The sequence below is a fragment of the Schistocerca gregaria genome, chromosome 1, assembly GCF_023897955.1.
Source record: "Schistocerca gregaria isolate iqSchGreg1 chromosome 1, iqSchGreg1.2, whole genome shotgun sequence".
Taxonomy (NCBI): domain Eukaryota; kingdom Metazoa; phylum Arthropoda; class Insecta; order Orthoptera; family Acrididae; genus Schistocerca; species Schistocerca gregaria.
The window spans coordinates 530,706,652-530,721,021 of record NC_064920.1 but is presented as its reverse complement, the minus strand read 5'-3'; the positions used below and the strand labels follow the sequence as shown (position 1 = coordinate 530,721,021).

Sequence of the window (14,370 nt, the reverse complement as noted above, 5' to 3'; positions counted from 1 at the left end):
GTAGGAGGTGGTGTTTCGTCATTTTTCTTTTTCCCGACAACTCCCACTTCAATTCTTCATCCAGTAGCCTATTTTTCACAGAGCTCAGCGTCAAGTCTTTCATTGAGAGTGTTTCGATTGCAGTGACCACTACAGTGTATTCTGCAGGCATCGTTTAAAGCAAATGGCACACTATGTCCGATTCTTCGACAGTAGCTCCAGTCGAACATAAACCACGAACCAGTTTATTAAACTTCAAAAAGTGGTTCACTAGCAAATCATCTGTTGCATTAAATTTCATAGTTAACAATTGTTTTCTCAACAGAAGTTGACCAGCAATTCCTTCTCTCTACAACGTATTGCACATAGAGGACCATAAATCAAAAGAAGTTACCTTATCTTTCGCTTATTCCAAGTGACTGTCGGCAATGCGTTGAACAAGATGAGACTTACAGTTATTATCTTGTTTAGCCATTTTAGCCAATCATGTTTCCTTTGCAGCATGCTGCATGTTCTACTCTCCATTGGCAAATTCCACCTTTGTGAGATAATTCGCTTGAACAAATGGTAATAGTTCCAGTTCCTCAAGAGAATTTCCATTCTGAATTTCCAGTTGTTGAAACTCGTTCCATCGAATAAAGGAATAAGACATTTTTCCACTTCAATTTGTCATCTCAGCTTAACTTTATATGAGAGTACACTTGGGGCCAAGTATTTATCGCAGATTCCGTTTATTTAAAACAAACCTGGGCCCATAATCTGCTGTTTTCAGTTTCTTATGATAAAATAACACGCATTAAGTTAAAAACTATTAGATGGTTTTTAAACTGAGAGGTGTAACAGAACAACTGAACAATAATGCCTATTTTACACTCTGATGGTACAGCACTTTAACGGGTGAATCATTAAAATTGCTATCTTAACAGAGGTGTTGGCCGAACAAACAAAATATATTTTTTCTTGGTCTTTAAAGTATGTGCAATACGAGTTCACCCATCATCGCTTCAAGTCCAAAAAAATTCTTCTGAATTCCTTTCACAGGAGTAGTTTGTTTGGACCATTCTTCTTTTTTTCTGCTCATGGAATTCTTCAATTTCCTCTTTGGACAAAAGAGTGATGGCTGTGGATGTGTAAGATTTCACGACTCTCATAAAAACCTCATCATTCTGAATCACAGCTCCATTTCGTGTGGAAAGATTATGTTTTGTAGCATGGAGCTTCAGCAGGCTGCCTACACCACATCACAAGGCCTCTTCATGTGACCAGTAGCACTGTATAAGACCCAGTCAGTTGGCACAAGCAACTTACTCAATTGAAACGGCTGGTAACAAATTTTAAAATGACTAGGAGCACCATAAAAAATAATGATGATCTTCTCTGCCCCTGTTTGCAGTTGAAGAATTTTGCGCATTGCTAGCAAACCACATACTGAGTCATGTCCTGTGTCATCACTTATAACTGCAACATTTGTGTTCTTGTTTTGAAAATATGTCACTCCCATAAAAATTGAAACTTGGTCATTACTCCAATGACACTCTTGTACTTGTTGTGGGAGAGTTACAGACCAGTTCTCAGCAAAATCACAGTGAAGCACTAAACATAGTTCTTGAGCTTGAACACACTCTTTCACTTAGACTGCATTGTGTTGTTGTTGTTGTCGTTGCAATTTCTTCAGATATTGATGTGTTACTGCTTTCACTGACCATTTACCAAGTTCATCAATGACACTGTAAAAGGCAACAGTTTTCTTAATTAGTTTATTTTCCTCGCATATTGCATATGACATTTCTGCAGTTATCTGCTATATCTTCCAAACCAAATATCTGTAAAGACAGTCTTCCCTTGTCCCATCAGTCATCACATTCTTGAAACAAACAAGTCTCTCACTTTATGTCACAGATTACTAATGACATAACATGCCCAACCAAGGTGTCATATGTCACATGCTCCAGTAAGTTCTTCAAAGTTACCACACAAAGTTCAAAATTCGCACAGTACAAACACAAACAGACATCTCTAGGTGGGTGTGGAACTACCCACTTAGGTCGTAATGCATAAAATGTTGGTCTTCGAATATGTGAAGTTGTATAGAGTTGCTCTCATAAATTGCAAAAGTTTCGTTAACACTGCAAGTCATGTGCCTCTTCACTTTCACAACTTTTTGACCTTCAACTGTTAACAGTTGCAGTGTCTTTTTTGTTGGTACTCTGGCAAGAACAGTCCCATTTGTATTCCAGATAAAATGACTGTACTATCTGAACTTGAGCTGCTTCTACAGGATGACCGTAATAAGGGTCTGGTCTTGCAAAGACTCCTCTTACAGTCCTCACATTTTGTGATTTGTTTACCATGTACCTTGATACTGATGGAAAGTAGTTCAAAATTGTTTTCTTTGAAAATGTCTCTGGAATAATAGTTAAAACTTGCACCTTTTTACTGTAGAATGCACAGCTGAACTGATATTTGTGAAAAATTCCTGGCAGGAGGTGCAAGAGTGCTTTGGTTCATTTTTTTCTGAACATGGAATTTCTACTTTGAAGAGTGTGATCAGTTTTACTGTAATGTGTTCATATGTAGTTTTAGTAATTTCTCTGTGCTTTGTTGACACACGGAGCTTATGACTCAACTCTACTTACCATAGTTCCTCAACACAACTAACACCTACCTCTGTAGTACTACTGATGCAAACTTTGCATCATCTGCACCAGAGGTGGTTTCATCTTGTTCAGATACTATCGTTGTTGTTCTGTCAAAACATTTAGAACACAAAAAGTTGTCACTGGAAACATCTTCACTTGGAAACAAAGTCTTCAAATGAGAACACTTACTCCCAACCTGGGCAAAGCCTGTTTTTTGTTTGTCTCATATACCACTCTTTTTATAGAGATGCAAATAGTCAGCACACTTTACTCTCGTGTGGTCCCAGTCAGAAGACAGTTCTTTTCATAAAACACATGGCAACTGTGCCAATTGGCAAATTCCTCATGAAAACACAGATCTCCCTGGATGGTCTCAGTTTTTTTTATAAGCTTCTTTAGTAAACAAATTAGCACTGTACAACTGCAATATAGAAACCTGCAATGAACAAGCACGACAAAGAAACTAACAAGAAACTAAAACAAAGCGTAAGAAATATTTGGAACAATGAAAGGATATAACAGCAACAAAGAAAATGATAAGAAGTAACTGCAACAAAGACAACAAAATAAACACTGTAAAAAAGAAATTAATAAGAAACAACTTCAGTGAAGACATATATTACCCTTGAAAGTTAAAAAACATGACTTTTTTAAAAATAAAACCTGTCCAACTTAAAAAGTGGAAGCTCTCCTTTACAGAGAATATAGTACTACATGGTACTATTCAGTAGGGGAAAAAAGTCTCCCTTTTCTGGATTGGCCTTTTGGAAAAGAAAATTCTTTTCTATTAATTATATTAAAAAAAATCAAAAGGCAACAATAAAAGAATCTTGACAAATATGTCCAAATGGTGGATAACATTGTAATCATAAATTAAATATCTTTCAAATAAAAAAAAGCTCAAATAAAATATCTAGAACTGTTACACAGAGATACAGCATTTAAATTTATTTTTCCAAAATTTGCATCTTCAAAATCGTGTTTGCAGTGCCACCTTTAAGGCCTATATCTCGTGGCAGAATTTTTTTTTGCAGAAAAGAAAAAAAAAAAAACATTGGCTGTGGCTAATCCAAGTCTCCGCAATATTCTTTCTTTCAGGAGTGCTAGTTCTGCAAGGTTCGCAGGAGAGCTTCTGTAAAGTTTGGAAGGTAGGAGACGAGATACTGGCAGAAGTAAAGCTGTGAGTATCGGGCGTGAGTCGTGCTTCGGTAGCTCAAATGGTAGAACACTAACCCGCGAAAGGCAAAGGTCCCGAGTTCGAGTCTCGGTCAGGCACGCAGTTTTAATCTGCCAGGAAGTTTCAAAAAAATACATGTTTCTTACTTACCCCTGAATTTTAACATACGCTAAATTCAATTACATCCGAGACTGTGAAGGTAACGCCCCTGCCTGAAGTGATACGGATTATGCCAGCTGCTTACTGCATAGTAGTTGTATGACTGTTCAATTATTATTCTGGCTTTAGCTGAAATGGATGCATTTGGACCCCTTATCTAACTAAGGTCTATACTACTTTAACATTAGCATACTGTCCAAGTTATGGCATTGGGCAGTGTTGTAAATTCTAACACTTTTGGTCATGTAATTTTTTTATTTTGGGTTTCAAAAAATGAAAAACTGGCCAATTTTCCAACATATAAAGAATACATTTGACTATAAATCCGAAATTATAGAAACTAGGGCACTCATGCTCGGCGGAAAGAGGGGACCCATACCCCAGAGGCAAAGGAAAAAAATACAGTATAATCAGGTGTTTTTCTTTCAAGAAACTAGTTCAAGATTCAGTATTGGATGGGTTTTTAACTGGGTCATAACTGGAAACTTACTATGGCTATTTACAAGTCATCATTTTTCTTCGAAAATATCAAAAATACTCCATACATCCAGGTCAACCATACTGCCCCCCCTCCCCAAAAAAATTATTGCATCTTTATAGATGCTAAACAGCTCACCCAGTTGTCATTTGAAGCTCTTAAACAGCGTTTGAATTTGATATGCAACACATCAATATGCTGAGATTAACTTCATCTTAAAAAAATTCAATAATTTTTAACTTTCATAATCTGAAAAACCACCCAACTTTTTTGAAAAATATTTTTCCTACAAATTTATATTTGCCTTTAATAAAATTTTAATATGTAGAAAGGAGGGGTTAAGAGAGATTAATTTTTAAGTATAGTACTGGGCACTGATTTTACTTAGCAGCTCATATTGCAAGGAATGTTCGCCAATTAAAAGTATGGAATTTTCATTGTATCTTTTATTCTACTGCTGGATGAAAGTTTTTTCAGTGTTGTGCTCACAGATATCCATGGTGGTGTTGTTGTCTTCAATCCAAAGGCTGGTTTCGCGCAACTATCCATACTACTCTACCTTGTGCAAGCCTCTTCGCACCAAATACGAACTACAACTTACATCCTTCTGAATCATCTGATCACCTAATCGTCAGCATTCTTATGTAGCACCACATTTCAAAAGCTTCTAGTGTCTTCTTGTCTTAACTTTTTATCATGCATGTTTCACTTTCATACATGGCTACACTCCATACAAATAATTTCAGAAAAGACTCCCTAACACTTACATATACACTATCAGCCAGAACATTAGGACCACCTATCTAATAGCTGGTATGTCCACCTTTGGCACAGATAACAGTGGCAACGTGTTGTAGCACGGAATCAATCAGGCCTTAGTAGGTCACTGGAGAGAGTTGGCACCACATTTGCACATACAAGTCACCTAATTCCTGATAATTTTGGGAGGGGAAGAATGTGCTCAGTGTATCTGATCAAGTTCAGATCTGGCAATTTGTGGGGACAGCACATCAATTGGAACTCCCCACTGTGTTCCTCTAGCCACTCCATCACACTCCTGGCCTTGTGACATGGCGCACTGTCTTTTTGAAAAATGCCACCGCTGTCACGAAACGTGACTGTCGTGGAAGAGTGTATGAGGTCTGTAACCAGTGTACAATACTCCTTGGCTGTCACGGTGTCTTGTACAAGCTCTAATGGAGCCACGGATGCCCACATGAACTTTCCCCAGAGCATAATGGCCCCTGCCAGCTTGTCTCCATCCCGCAGTACAGGTGTCAGGGAACTGTTCGCCAGGAAGATGACACATGCACACCCTCTCATCAACTTAATCGAGAAGGTATCCAGCCTGCCCAGCCTATGACATCCGACATCTGTATCTAGGGGTGGTCACCCAAATCCACCAATGTCTGGACATGGTTTCAGCACATATTGCAGACACTCATCAAGGTACTCCTCAAACACCCGACAAGTCATACAATTTCCAAAATGCTTGTGCCGAGCCTCCGGGCCATCACAGCCTGCCCTCAGCAAACCCAGGTAGATCGCTTGCCTTCCCCATTCTACACACAGACAGCTTGCTCACTGATACTATATGCACCGTGTGTGTGTGTGTGTGTGTGTGTGTGTGTGTGTGTGTGTGTGTTTTTAGCAGACATTCCTTGCCAAGTGACACTGCTATTGCCTGGATGGGTTTATCTCAATAATAGGACAATGGTCATATTGTTGTGGCTGATCAGCGTATATTTGATGTCAACAAATTTCTCTTCTTCAGACTGGTTTTCTTGCCATTGCCAGTCTGCATTTTATGCCCCCTCTACTTTGGCAATCAACAGTTATTCTGCTGCCAAATAACAAAACTCATCTATTACCTTAAGTGTCTCGTTTCCTAATCTAACTCCCTCAGTATCGCCTGATTTAATTCGACTACATTCCATTATCCTTGTTTTGCTTTTGTTGATGTTCCTCTTATATCCTCCTATCAAGGCAATGTCCATTTTGTTCAACTACTCTTCCAAGTCCTTTGCTGTCTCTGACAGTATTACAATGTCATCAGTAAACCTCAAAGTTTTTATTTCTTCTCTCTGAACTTTAATTCCTAGACCAAATTTTTACTTTGTTTCCTTCACTGTTGCTCAATGTACACATTGAATAACATTGCTGATAGGCTACAACCATGTCTCACTACCTACTCCACCACTGCTTCCCTTTCATGCCCCTCACCTCTTACAATTGCCATCTAGTTAATGCACAAATTGTAAATAGCCTTTTGCTCCCTGTATTTTACGGTACTCCTGCTACCTTCAGAATTTCAAAGAGTATATTTCATTCAACATTGACAAAAGCATTTTCTGAGTCTACAAATGTTATAAACATAGGTTTGCCTTTCCTTAAACTATCTTCTAAGAGAAGTCGTGGGGTCACTATTGCCTCGTGTGTTCCTACATTTCTCCAGAGACAAAACTTATCAACCCCAAGATCAGCCTCTACCAGTTTCCCCATTCTTTGTGTTACTATTTTGCAACCATAACTTATTAAACTGATAGTTTGGTAATATTCACATCTGTCAGCACCAGCTTTCTTTGGAATTATGAAGTGTGATAGTATTTCGACTGTCTCATACACCTTGCATGCCAGATGGAAGAGCTTTCTCATGGCTGGCTCTCAAAAGGCTGTAAGTACTTCTGACGGAATGTCATCTACTCCCAGAGCTTTGTTTCAATTTAGGTCTTCCAGTGCTCTGTCAAATTCTTCTCACAGTATCATACCTCCCTCCCCCCCCATCTCATCATCATGTATGTCCTCCTCCATTTCTACAACATTGTCTTCCAGTTCATTTCCCTTGTACAGAACATCATCTTTTCCCCAATTCTAGTCAGTGGTTGCCCAATGCTCTCTGTGAAACTCTCAAAAATCTTTGGTTCTTTCAGTCCATCTAACTGCTTCCAGACACTCTGTCTTACCATTTTATAGTTAATATGAAATATTCCCGTGTGTCTAGATATCTTCCATGTATTCTTAAAGTGTCTGCTGTGGTTAAATTATGCTCTATGCAAAATTATGCCAGGCAGCTGCCGCTCATTGCTTTCCCGAAGTCCATATTCCACTACAATATTTCATTCTCTTCCTTTTACTACTATCGAATTCCAGTTGTCCATCACAATTATCCATACATATTACATCAGATAGCCATATACAGGGTGTCCCATTTATCTTGACCATCCTAAATAACTGTTTGTCCAGATTCTCTACGAACTACTTCCAATTGTACCAGTTATTAAGGCTTCTTCCCATGCCATTCCATGTACTAAGCTTGAGGAAAAATGATTGCTTCGACACCCCTGTGCGCATTATAAATGGTCTAATCTTCTCTTCATTATCTCAACAGGAATAATGCATTAGGGGTTGTAGTGGATTCCTAGGTTCATTACATAAAGCTGGTTTTCGAAACTTTGCAATTAAGTCCTCATGGGATAGTTTGCGACTACCTACACGTGACTTTCAGTTCAGTTTTATCAACATTTCTGCATTGCTCTCTCATGGGTCAAATACACCAATGATCACTCATGCTGCCCTACTCTGAATAATTCAATAGGCCTATCAGCATTACTAACAATGAACTGAAGTCTACTACCTATTACACCTACATCTAAGCTTATACATTTTGTTCCCTTAAATATCCCTATAAATTGTTACATCCACGTATCTGTATGGGTTGACTGGTTTCAACTGTAACTCAATGACATTATAGTTCTATGACATAACTTTTTTTTAATACCTTCATAATACAAAGTAATATATAGTAATTTTCTGGATATATTAAAAACTATTTATACAGTAGGATGTACACAAAACATACTATAACATGATGTCTACAACATTTTAAATGAATAAATTAGTACATGAAGAAAGTCTGCAGGCATATTTTATTCAAATCAAACTCACTGTACTCAACCCAACTTCACAGTCTTAGTTTACTTAAAAATGAATCAGGGCCTACAGTATTTTATTATTTAGCTTTTATTTACAGCTAATGGGTACAAAAAGTGAGAAACAATGGAGACACTGGAAATTTTATTCTGTTAAATGTTTGCATCCCAATCAAGGCCACAATGTTCCAAAATCAGGTATGAAGAACTGGAAAACTGGATCTGCTCTTTTCATTGTGGTATACTAGGGTACATCAAGAAATGTGGCAACTGCTGACTAAAGGTATCAAAGAAATTATGGAAGCCTATTCTCGATCAGTCAGATGAAACTCAGGATATTCCAACCATGAATCAGGATACTGATTATTACAACCACCCTGCAATCCAAAACAAACACTTCACAGTGTTAAAAACTTCAAATGATGGTGATGGGCCATGGAGTAGGTCACAAATGCTATATCAACTCATAAAGAAGTTCTCATTCTGATAGTTAATAGTGAAAAAAATAATGATAAGTTGTCTATTAGCTCTTAATAAAATGCAATAAATGTTTGATATTCTGAACCGTATGTCTCGAATTAAGAATTTAGTAAAAGAAAAGGATATTCTAAGTACTTCATACGCTAAGTATGGGAAGACATTAGTCCCTAGAATAGCTAAGTTAGTGACAGACTTTCATAAGGGCAATAAAACCAGCAGAACGGTGACAAAGGTGAAAGAATGTGTATCAAATCGTGACAAAGATTGTAAATTTCAAATTCAAAAAAGGTTAATCTTGACCAGCCTCAGGGAGGTTTATATTTATCTGAAAAATTAATACCCATTACCACACATAACAGGATTTTTTAAGTCCTATAAATTGATACCAAAAACTATTTTAGCTGGGAACTCAGGAGCACATCCTATCTGTGTATGTCAGGTGCACAAATAGGAAGATCGTGGGTACATAGGCAAACAAGGTTTTGTTGTGGACCATAATACTGAACAATTGATTCTCATGCTTGCTGAACAAATATTAATCCAAGAATAGTAGTAAAAAGGATAGCCTGAGAGCATCCAGTCAATATCTGTCAAGGCAGACACCAAATAATAACTGTGTTATTAGCAATCACAGCATCGCCAGTAAATCACTTGTCTATATACATCAATAACAGAAGCGAGTGAAGAATCTACTCCGAATTTAGTATAACTGTAGTGACATTACTTGTTAATGTGTACCTGTGTTGTATATTGTTAAAATACAAACACAATTGGAATGCCTAAACGCCGTAACATTTTAGTTAACCTAGTAGAATTTTATATCCGGACACAATCAAAGGCATGATCACAGAAAGTGCCAATGGGGTAATTTTTGTTGTTCAGTTCTATCAGAACAGCATTTGTGAGATTATATATTGCTTTCTCTGAAGAGCAGCCTTTTCAGAAGTGATTTGTTGTGGCACTATATATTATGAGCACTTCCTACATTTTATAATTAGTTAATTACAAACATTATGAATTAATTAATTTATGTCACGACTGTAATTTTCCGTGTTTAAGAGTTGTCAGGTCTCACGTGTGTGGATACTGGAGTTATGGTGTAAAGATGTTTACACAGAAACATATTTGTAGAATGACAGAATGATTCTTAATTATATGATCTGTATCTAAAAGGGTGTCATTACATATCATTAGATGAAAGGTAAGGAGGAAAGGTTAACCCCACACCTGAAAAACGGTTAGCCAATTAGATGCACGATTAACATCTAGCTGTTGCAGTCAGTTATAATAAAAATCTGCGGGGAGGGGGGGGGGGGGGGGGAACAGGAATGGAGATTGTTGTTGACATAATCACCCTCGAGGCAACGTAATGTCTGAGGAATTGAATTCATGAATGCTTTTGTTGCCATTTGATCACCATTTACATAGTTTACGTATTACTACTTAACGTACAAGTAAAATAAAAAGTTGAACATAATTCTACGCATTTATGTCATCGAACTGTTATTTCTCTTGCATATCTGTTGGAAGATGGGGGCTTTATAGAGACATTAACTTTTTCAAGTGGAGTAAACAATCTGCGTTGGCAAGGAAGAACTTATCGGAACCTTTCATTTTTGCTGCAAGCATTGTGCTATCAAGACGGTAACATTTATGATCATCGGCGGAGACAAAGTTGTCCGTTTTATATTTTGAAATATATTAAGCAACACATTGAAACAGTTTATAATGAATACATCAAGTTTTCCGCTGATTATCGCAGAATTCTAACGGGTAGAACGACTGGTCTCTGTACAGAGGGTACACATCAAAACAAACGAATAGATGAAACTTACCTTGCAATTATAGTGCATATACCGCTACATCAATATTAAACCACAACACTCACTTTCAGTGTAACTCTTTAAGTTGAACATTGCCGATCTTAAAAACAAATATGTACAACCTAACAAAATTAAAATGCGATATACTCACACTGACATTTTTATGACTGTTGTTTGAATATGTGAAACTGGCTAAGTATCACACCAATTGTATACGTAAGAAGTAGCTTTGTGTCAATCATAATCTCGCTCATGATTTTTAAAAAATGTTAATCTTTTTTCCGTCACCAATGGGTTCCTATTGGCAGCAGTCCGTAACAACGCTTTATCGATTATCAGAAGAAACGAAGCGGTCTGCTTGGTTTAATAATGTGTATTCCTTATTAGTGTAAAAATGAAGAAGCCTAAATATAATCATATAGTAAAGCAACCTAAACAGCTGTATGAAGTTTCTGTGGTAATTTAATTATCAAACGAATTTTAGTCAGAATAACGTAGATGCCTTGTTATTAGCGTAACACATATATAACAATACATTCTGCAGTAAGAAAAAATAAAGAAAGAAAGAAAATGAGGAATGTTGACTTACAATAATAATTCGAGCAATTTTTAGAATTTACCATCTGAATCGTGGAATTAAGTTAGAGGTAACCTTTAGGAAATCACAATGTGCGAGTGCTAGAGTTCTTGCACCAAGCAAAATTTATTACCGCTGTTGGATTGCACTAATGCACCATAATTTTTAAAGTTACGTGTAACGAATAAATAAAACCAAGAAATTATAGAGGGATTCAAATTTCTGTTAATTCCATGGAAACATGGGCATATAAATGGCAACATTATAGATTTCATACACTATGGTTATTTAATCATTTACTGTTCCCTGTCACTAGTTGCTGTGGCTCCGACTGATTAAATGGGAAAGAAAGAAACGAGAAAGCACACGTTTCTAATATGTATGTTAATTCGATATACATCATAATCTTCTCCTCCTCCTCCCCCCCCCCTCCAAATCTATGCCCATCTCCTTATCCCACTCTCACTATCCATTGCCTCCTCCTCCCTCCTTCTGCCATCTTCTCCTCTTCCTCACCCTTCTCCTCCTTGCTCCCACACACTGTCCATTTCCTCCTTTCCACTGTGTCCATTTCCTTTGTCTCCCCTTCCACCCCCATCCCCCACCCCCTCTGATCCCGAGCCTTGTTTATTGTTACTGCAAATTCAGATTCTGCATTGGTATTCTACTCATATGCCAGAAATACAACTTTCCCATTCCCTGTCAGCAAGGAAGAAAACAAAACTCCGCATTGTTGTGCATACAGTTTATGATCTTTAAAATTAGATGTAACGGGAAAGAATGTATATGGAGGAAACAATTTATGAAATGTTTAAATTCCACCCTGTCATAGTTAAAACTGGCTGTGACAAAGGAAACAAACTGCACATTTTTACAGCAGGGTATTTTCTTTCTCACAGTCATTTTAACAGAAAACCTGTATTTTTTTCTTATTTAATTATAGTTTATGTCCATCTGAATGTTTCATAGAATATCATTTAAAAGTTGGAGTAAATCGCTCAAGAATGTTTTGAGGTTCATCCAAATGTTTGTTAGAGTAACACGCAAAAATTTGAAATAATTCAGTCAAGTACTTTCTAAGCACTACAGCTTGCATCGCATATATTTTGCGGGTTGTGTGATTTTAAGATAACGGATTGTTAGTCAGGGGATCATACTGTTAACCAATCAACTGATTGTAAGAATAGTTAGAAAATGATTTTTTTGCAAATAAACACTTCTTTTTTATAATGGAAGATTGCCTATTGACATTAACAAACTAAACTAGAGTAGATTAGAACGTCAGTGGTGCTTGTTGTAAGATTCTAGTGTGAGTAATTTATGAGATAACGTAATTTGAAAAGTTTCCACACTGACAAGTGTACTAGACCTGTGGCAACACACACCAAAGAACGACCCAAGTACCGAGCAAGGGGGTGCAGTGGTTAGCACACTGGACTCACATTCAGGAGAACAATGGTCAAAACCCACATCCGGATATCCTGATTTAGGTTTTCCATTATTTCCCTAAATTGCTTCAAGCAAATTCTGGATTGGTTCCTTTGAAAGGGCATGGCTGGGTTCCTTCCCTATCCTTCCCTAGTCCAAGCTTATGCTCTGTCTCTAATGACCTCATTGTCAGTGGGATGTTAAACACTACTGTCTTCTTCTTCAGCAACACAAGTGCATACGTTAGTTAGATGGATTCTGACCAGTAACAAGACAATTGATCATCACAAGCTGTGCTCAAAATTACTGCTGGCAGCAGTTGTACATGCTTCCGGTCTGTGGAATGACTGCTGCACACATGTAGTAGAGATGTCTGTGCAGGCTACAGTAGTACGTCATTGCATATCATTGGCCGTGGTTGGTATGTTGTCATAGACAGAGTCTTTCAGGTTTCAAAAAAGTAAAAATGTCTACGGGTGTCATGTATGAGGAATGAGCTGGCTGAGGTGCAGGTCCTATGTATCCAATCCAACAACTTGGAAACAATTCGTGAAGACATGTTGTAGTACTTCATGCACTGTGGCCAGACAGTGATCATCTTGATACCATAGGTCCCATCTTCCAGTCCTGTTAGGAGGCTATGATACTTGTGTGCATTCAGTTTTCCATCTATGAAAAAACAGGCTTATGAGCTGATGGTTCACTACCCCAAATCACATGTTTACACTCCATGAACGCTGATGTTCTACCTGACAAAGCCAATTGGGATTGTCAACAGACCAATAGTGCATGTTTCAGTGCTTTACCTGGCCAGGATTGGTAAATGTGGTTCATCACTAAATAATATACATGGTCGTATCCTGTCTTAATGCTCATATATAAAAGTTAACACAATTATCATAATCATTTCCATGCATCTTGTGGTGGAGAGACATGTGATAGGGATGAAACACATGTTAGTGGAGAATGCATATGACACTTACCTGACACATACCACTTTTTCGTGCAATTGCATGAGAGCTAACATGCAGATGAACTGCAGCAGTAGCAAGAACATTAGATTCCCCCTCTTCTGTCATCACTTGTTTTCCTCTTGTTACTTTGTCTACATGTTACACTACCACTCTCACGTAACTGATTGGTGAGGTTGACAAATAATTACCAAGATGGCTCACAGTTGCTGGGATATCTTGCCAGATACACCATACAAGAATGAACTGCATTCTTTCTACACTCACCATACACCTTGAGCGTGTTGGCTTTTTCTGCATTGGTAAATTCCGTTGTCCACTCGAGACCTATTGCTTGGATTGTCACACACTGACTGACTGGCAAATTGCAACACTCTCAAGGAATACACAAGCACACTGTACGCAAACATAACAATGTTATACCTAGCAACTACTCAGACTGAATGGCACAAACAAGTGTCAGTGTGGAAACTTCTCAAAATACAGTGTCTTCTAAATGATTCACACTAGAATCCTGCAACAAACACCATTGACATTAATTTACCATCCTTTTAGTTTGTTAACAGCAATACACATAGTTCCATTTTTGTAAAAAATATGTGTTTGCACAAAAAATGTACATTCTAAGTATTAAATAATCTGTTCATAGGCTAATTCAAGCCCATGACTGCCAATACACTCTGTGAAAACTGCATATCAACAGCACTTTCCATTTCCACAATACTTGCAA

The 14,370-nt window shown here is 37.6% G+C and overlaps 2 protein-coding genes across 5 annotated transcripts in view; one reads left to right on the top strand and one right to left on the bottom strand.

Annotated features, from left to right (window-relative positions):
* LOC126355114 (U4/U6 small nuclear ribonucleoprotein Prp31) overlaps positions 1-10,947 on the bottom strand; it is a 65,878-nt gene extending 54,931 nt beyond the window's left edge. The window contains exon 1 of one of the 3 annotated variants that reach the window (XM_050005305.1): positions 10,816-10,947. The gene's annotated coding sequence lies outside the window, so the exon portion shown is untranslated. Of the gene's footprint in view, positions 1-2,644; positions 3,050-10,676 lie in introns of those variants that run through there. The other 2 variants (XM_050005302.1, XM_050005313.1) reach the window with 2 other exon arrangements.
* A 38-nt stretch (positions 10,948-10,985) lies between these two features.
* The window catches only part of LOC126355135 (uncharacterized), a 249,994-nt gene continuing 246,609 nt past the window's right edge, over positions 10,986-14,370 (top strand). For both annotated transcript variants that reach the window (XM_050005322.1, XM_050005331.1), the window contains exon 1: positions 10,986-11,121. In XM_050005322.1, the coding sequence (XP_049861279.1) occupies positions 11,059-11,121 (63 nt within the window). In that variant the 5' untranslated portion in view covers positions 10,986-11,058. The remainder of the gene's footprint in view (positions 11,122-14,370) is intronic.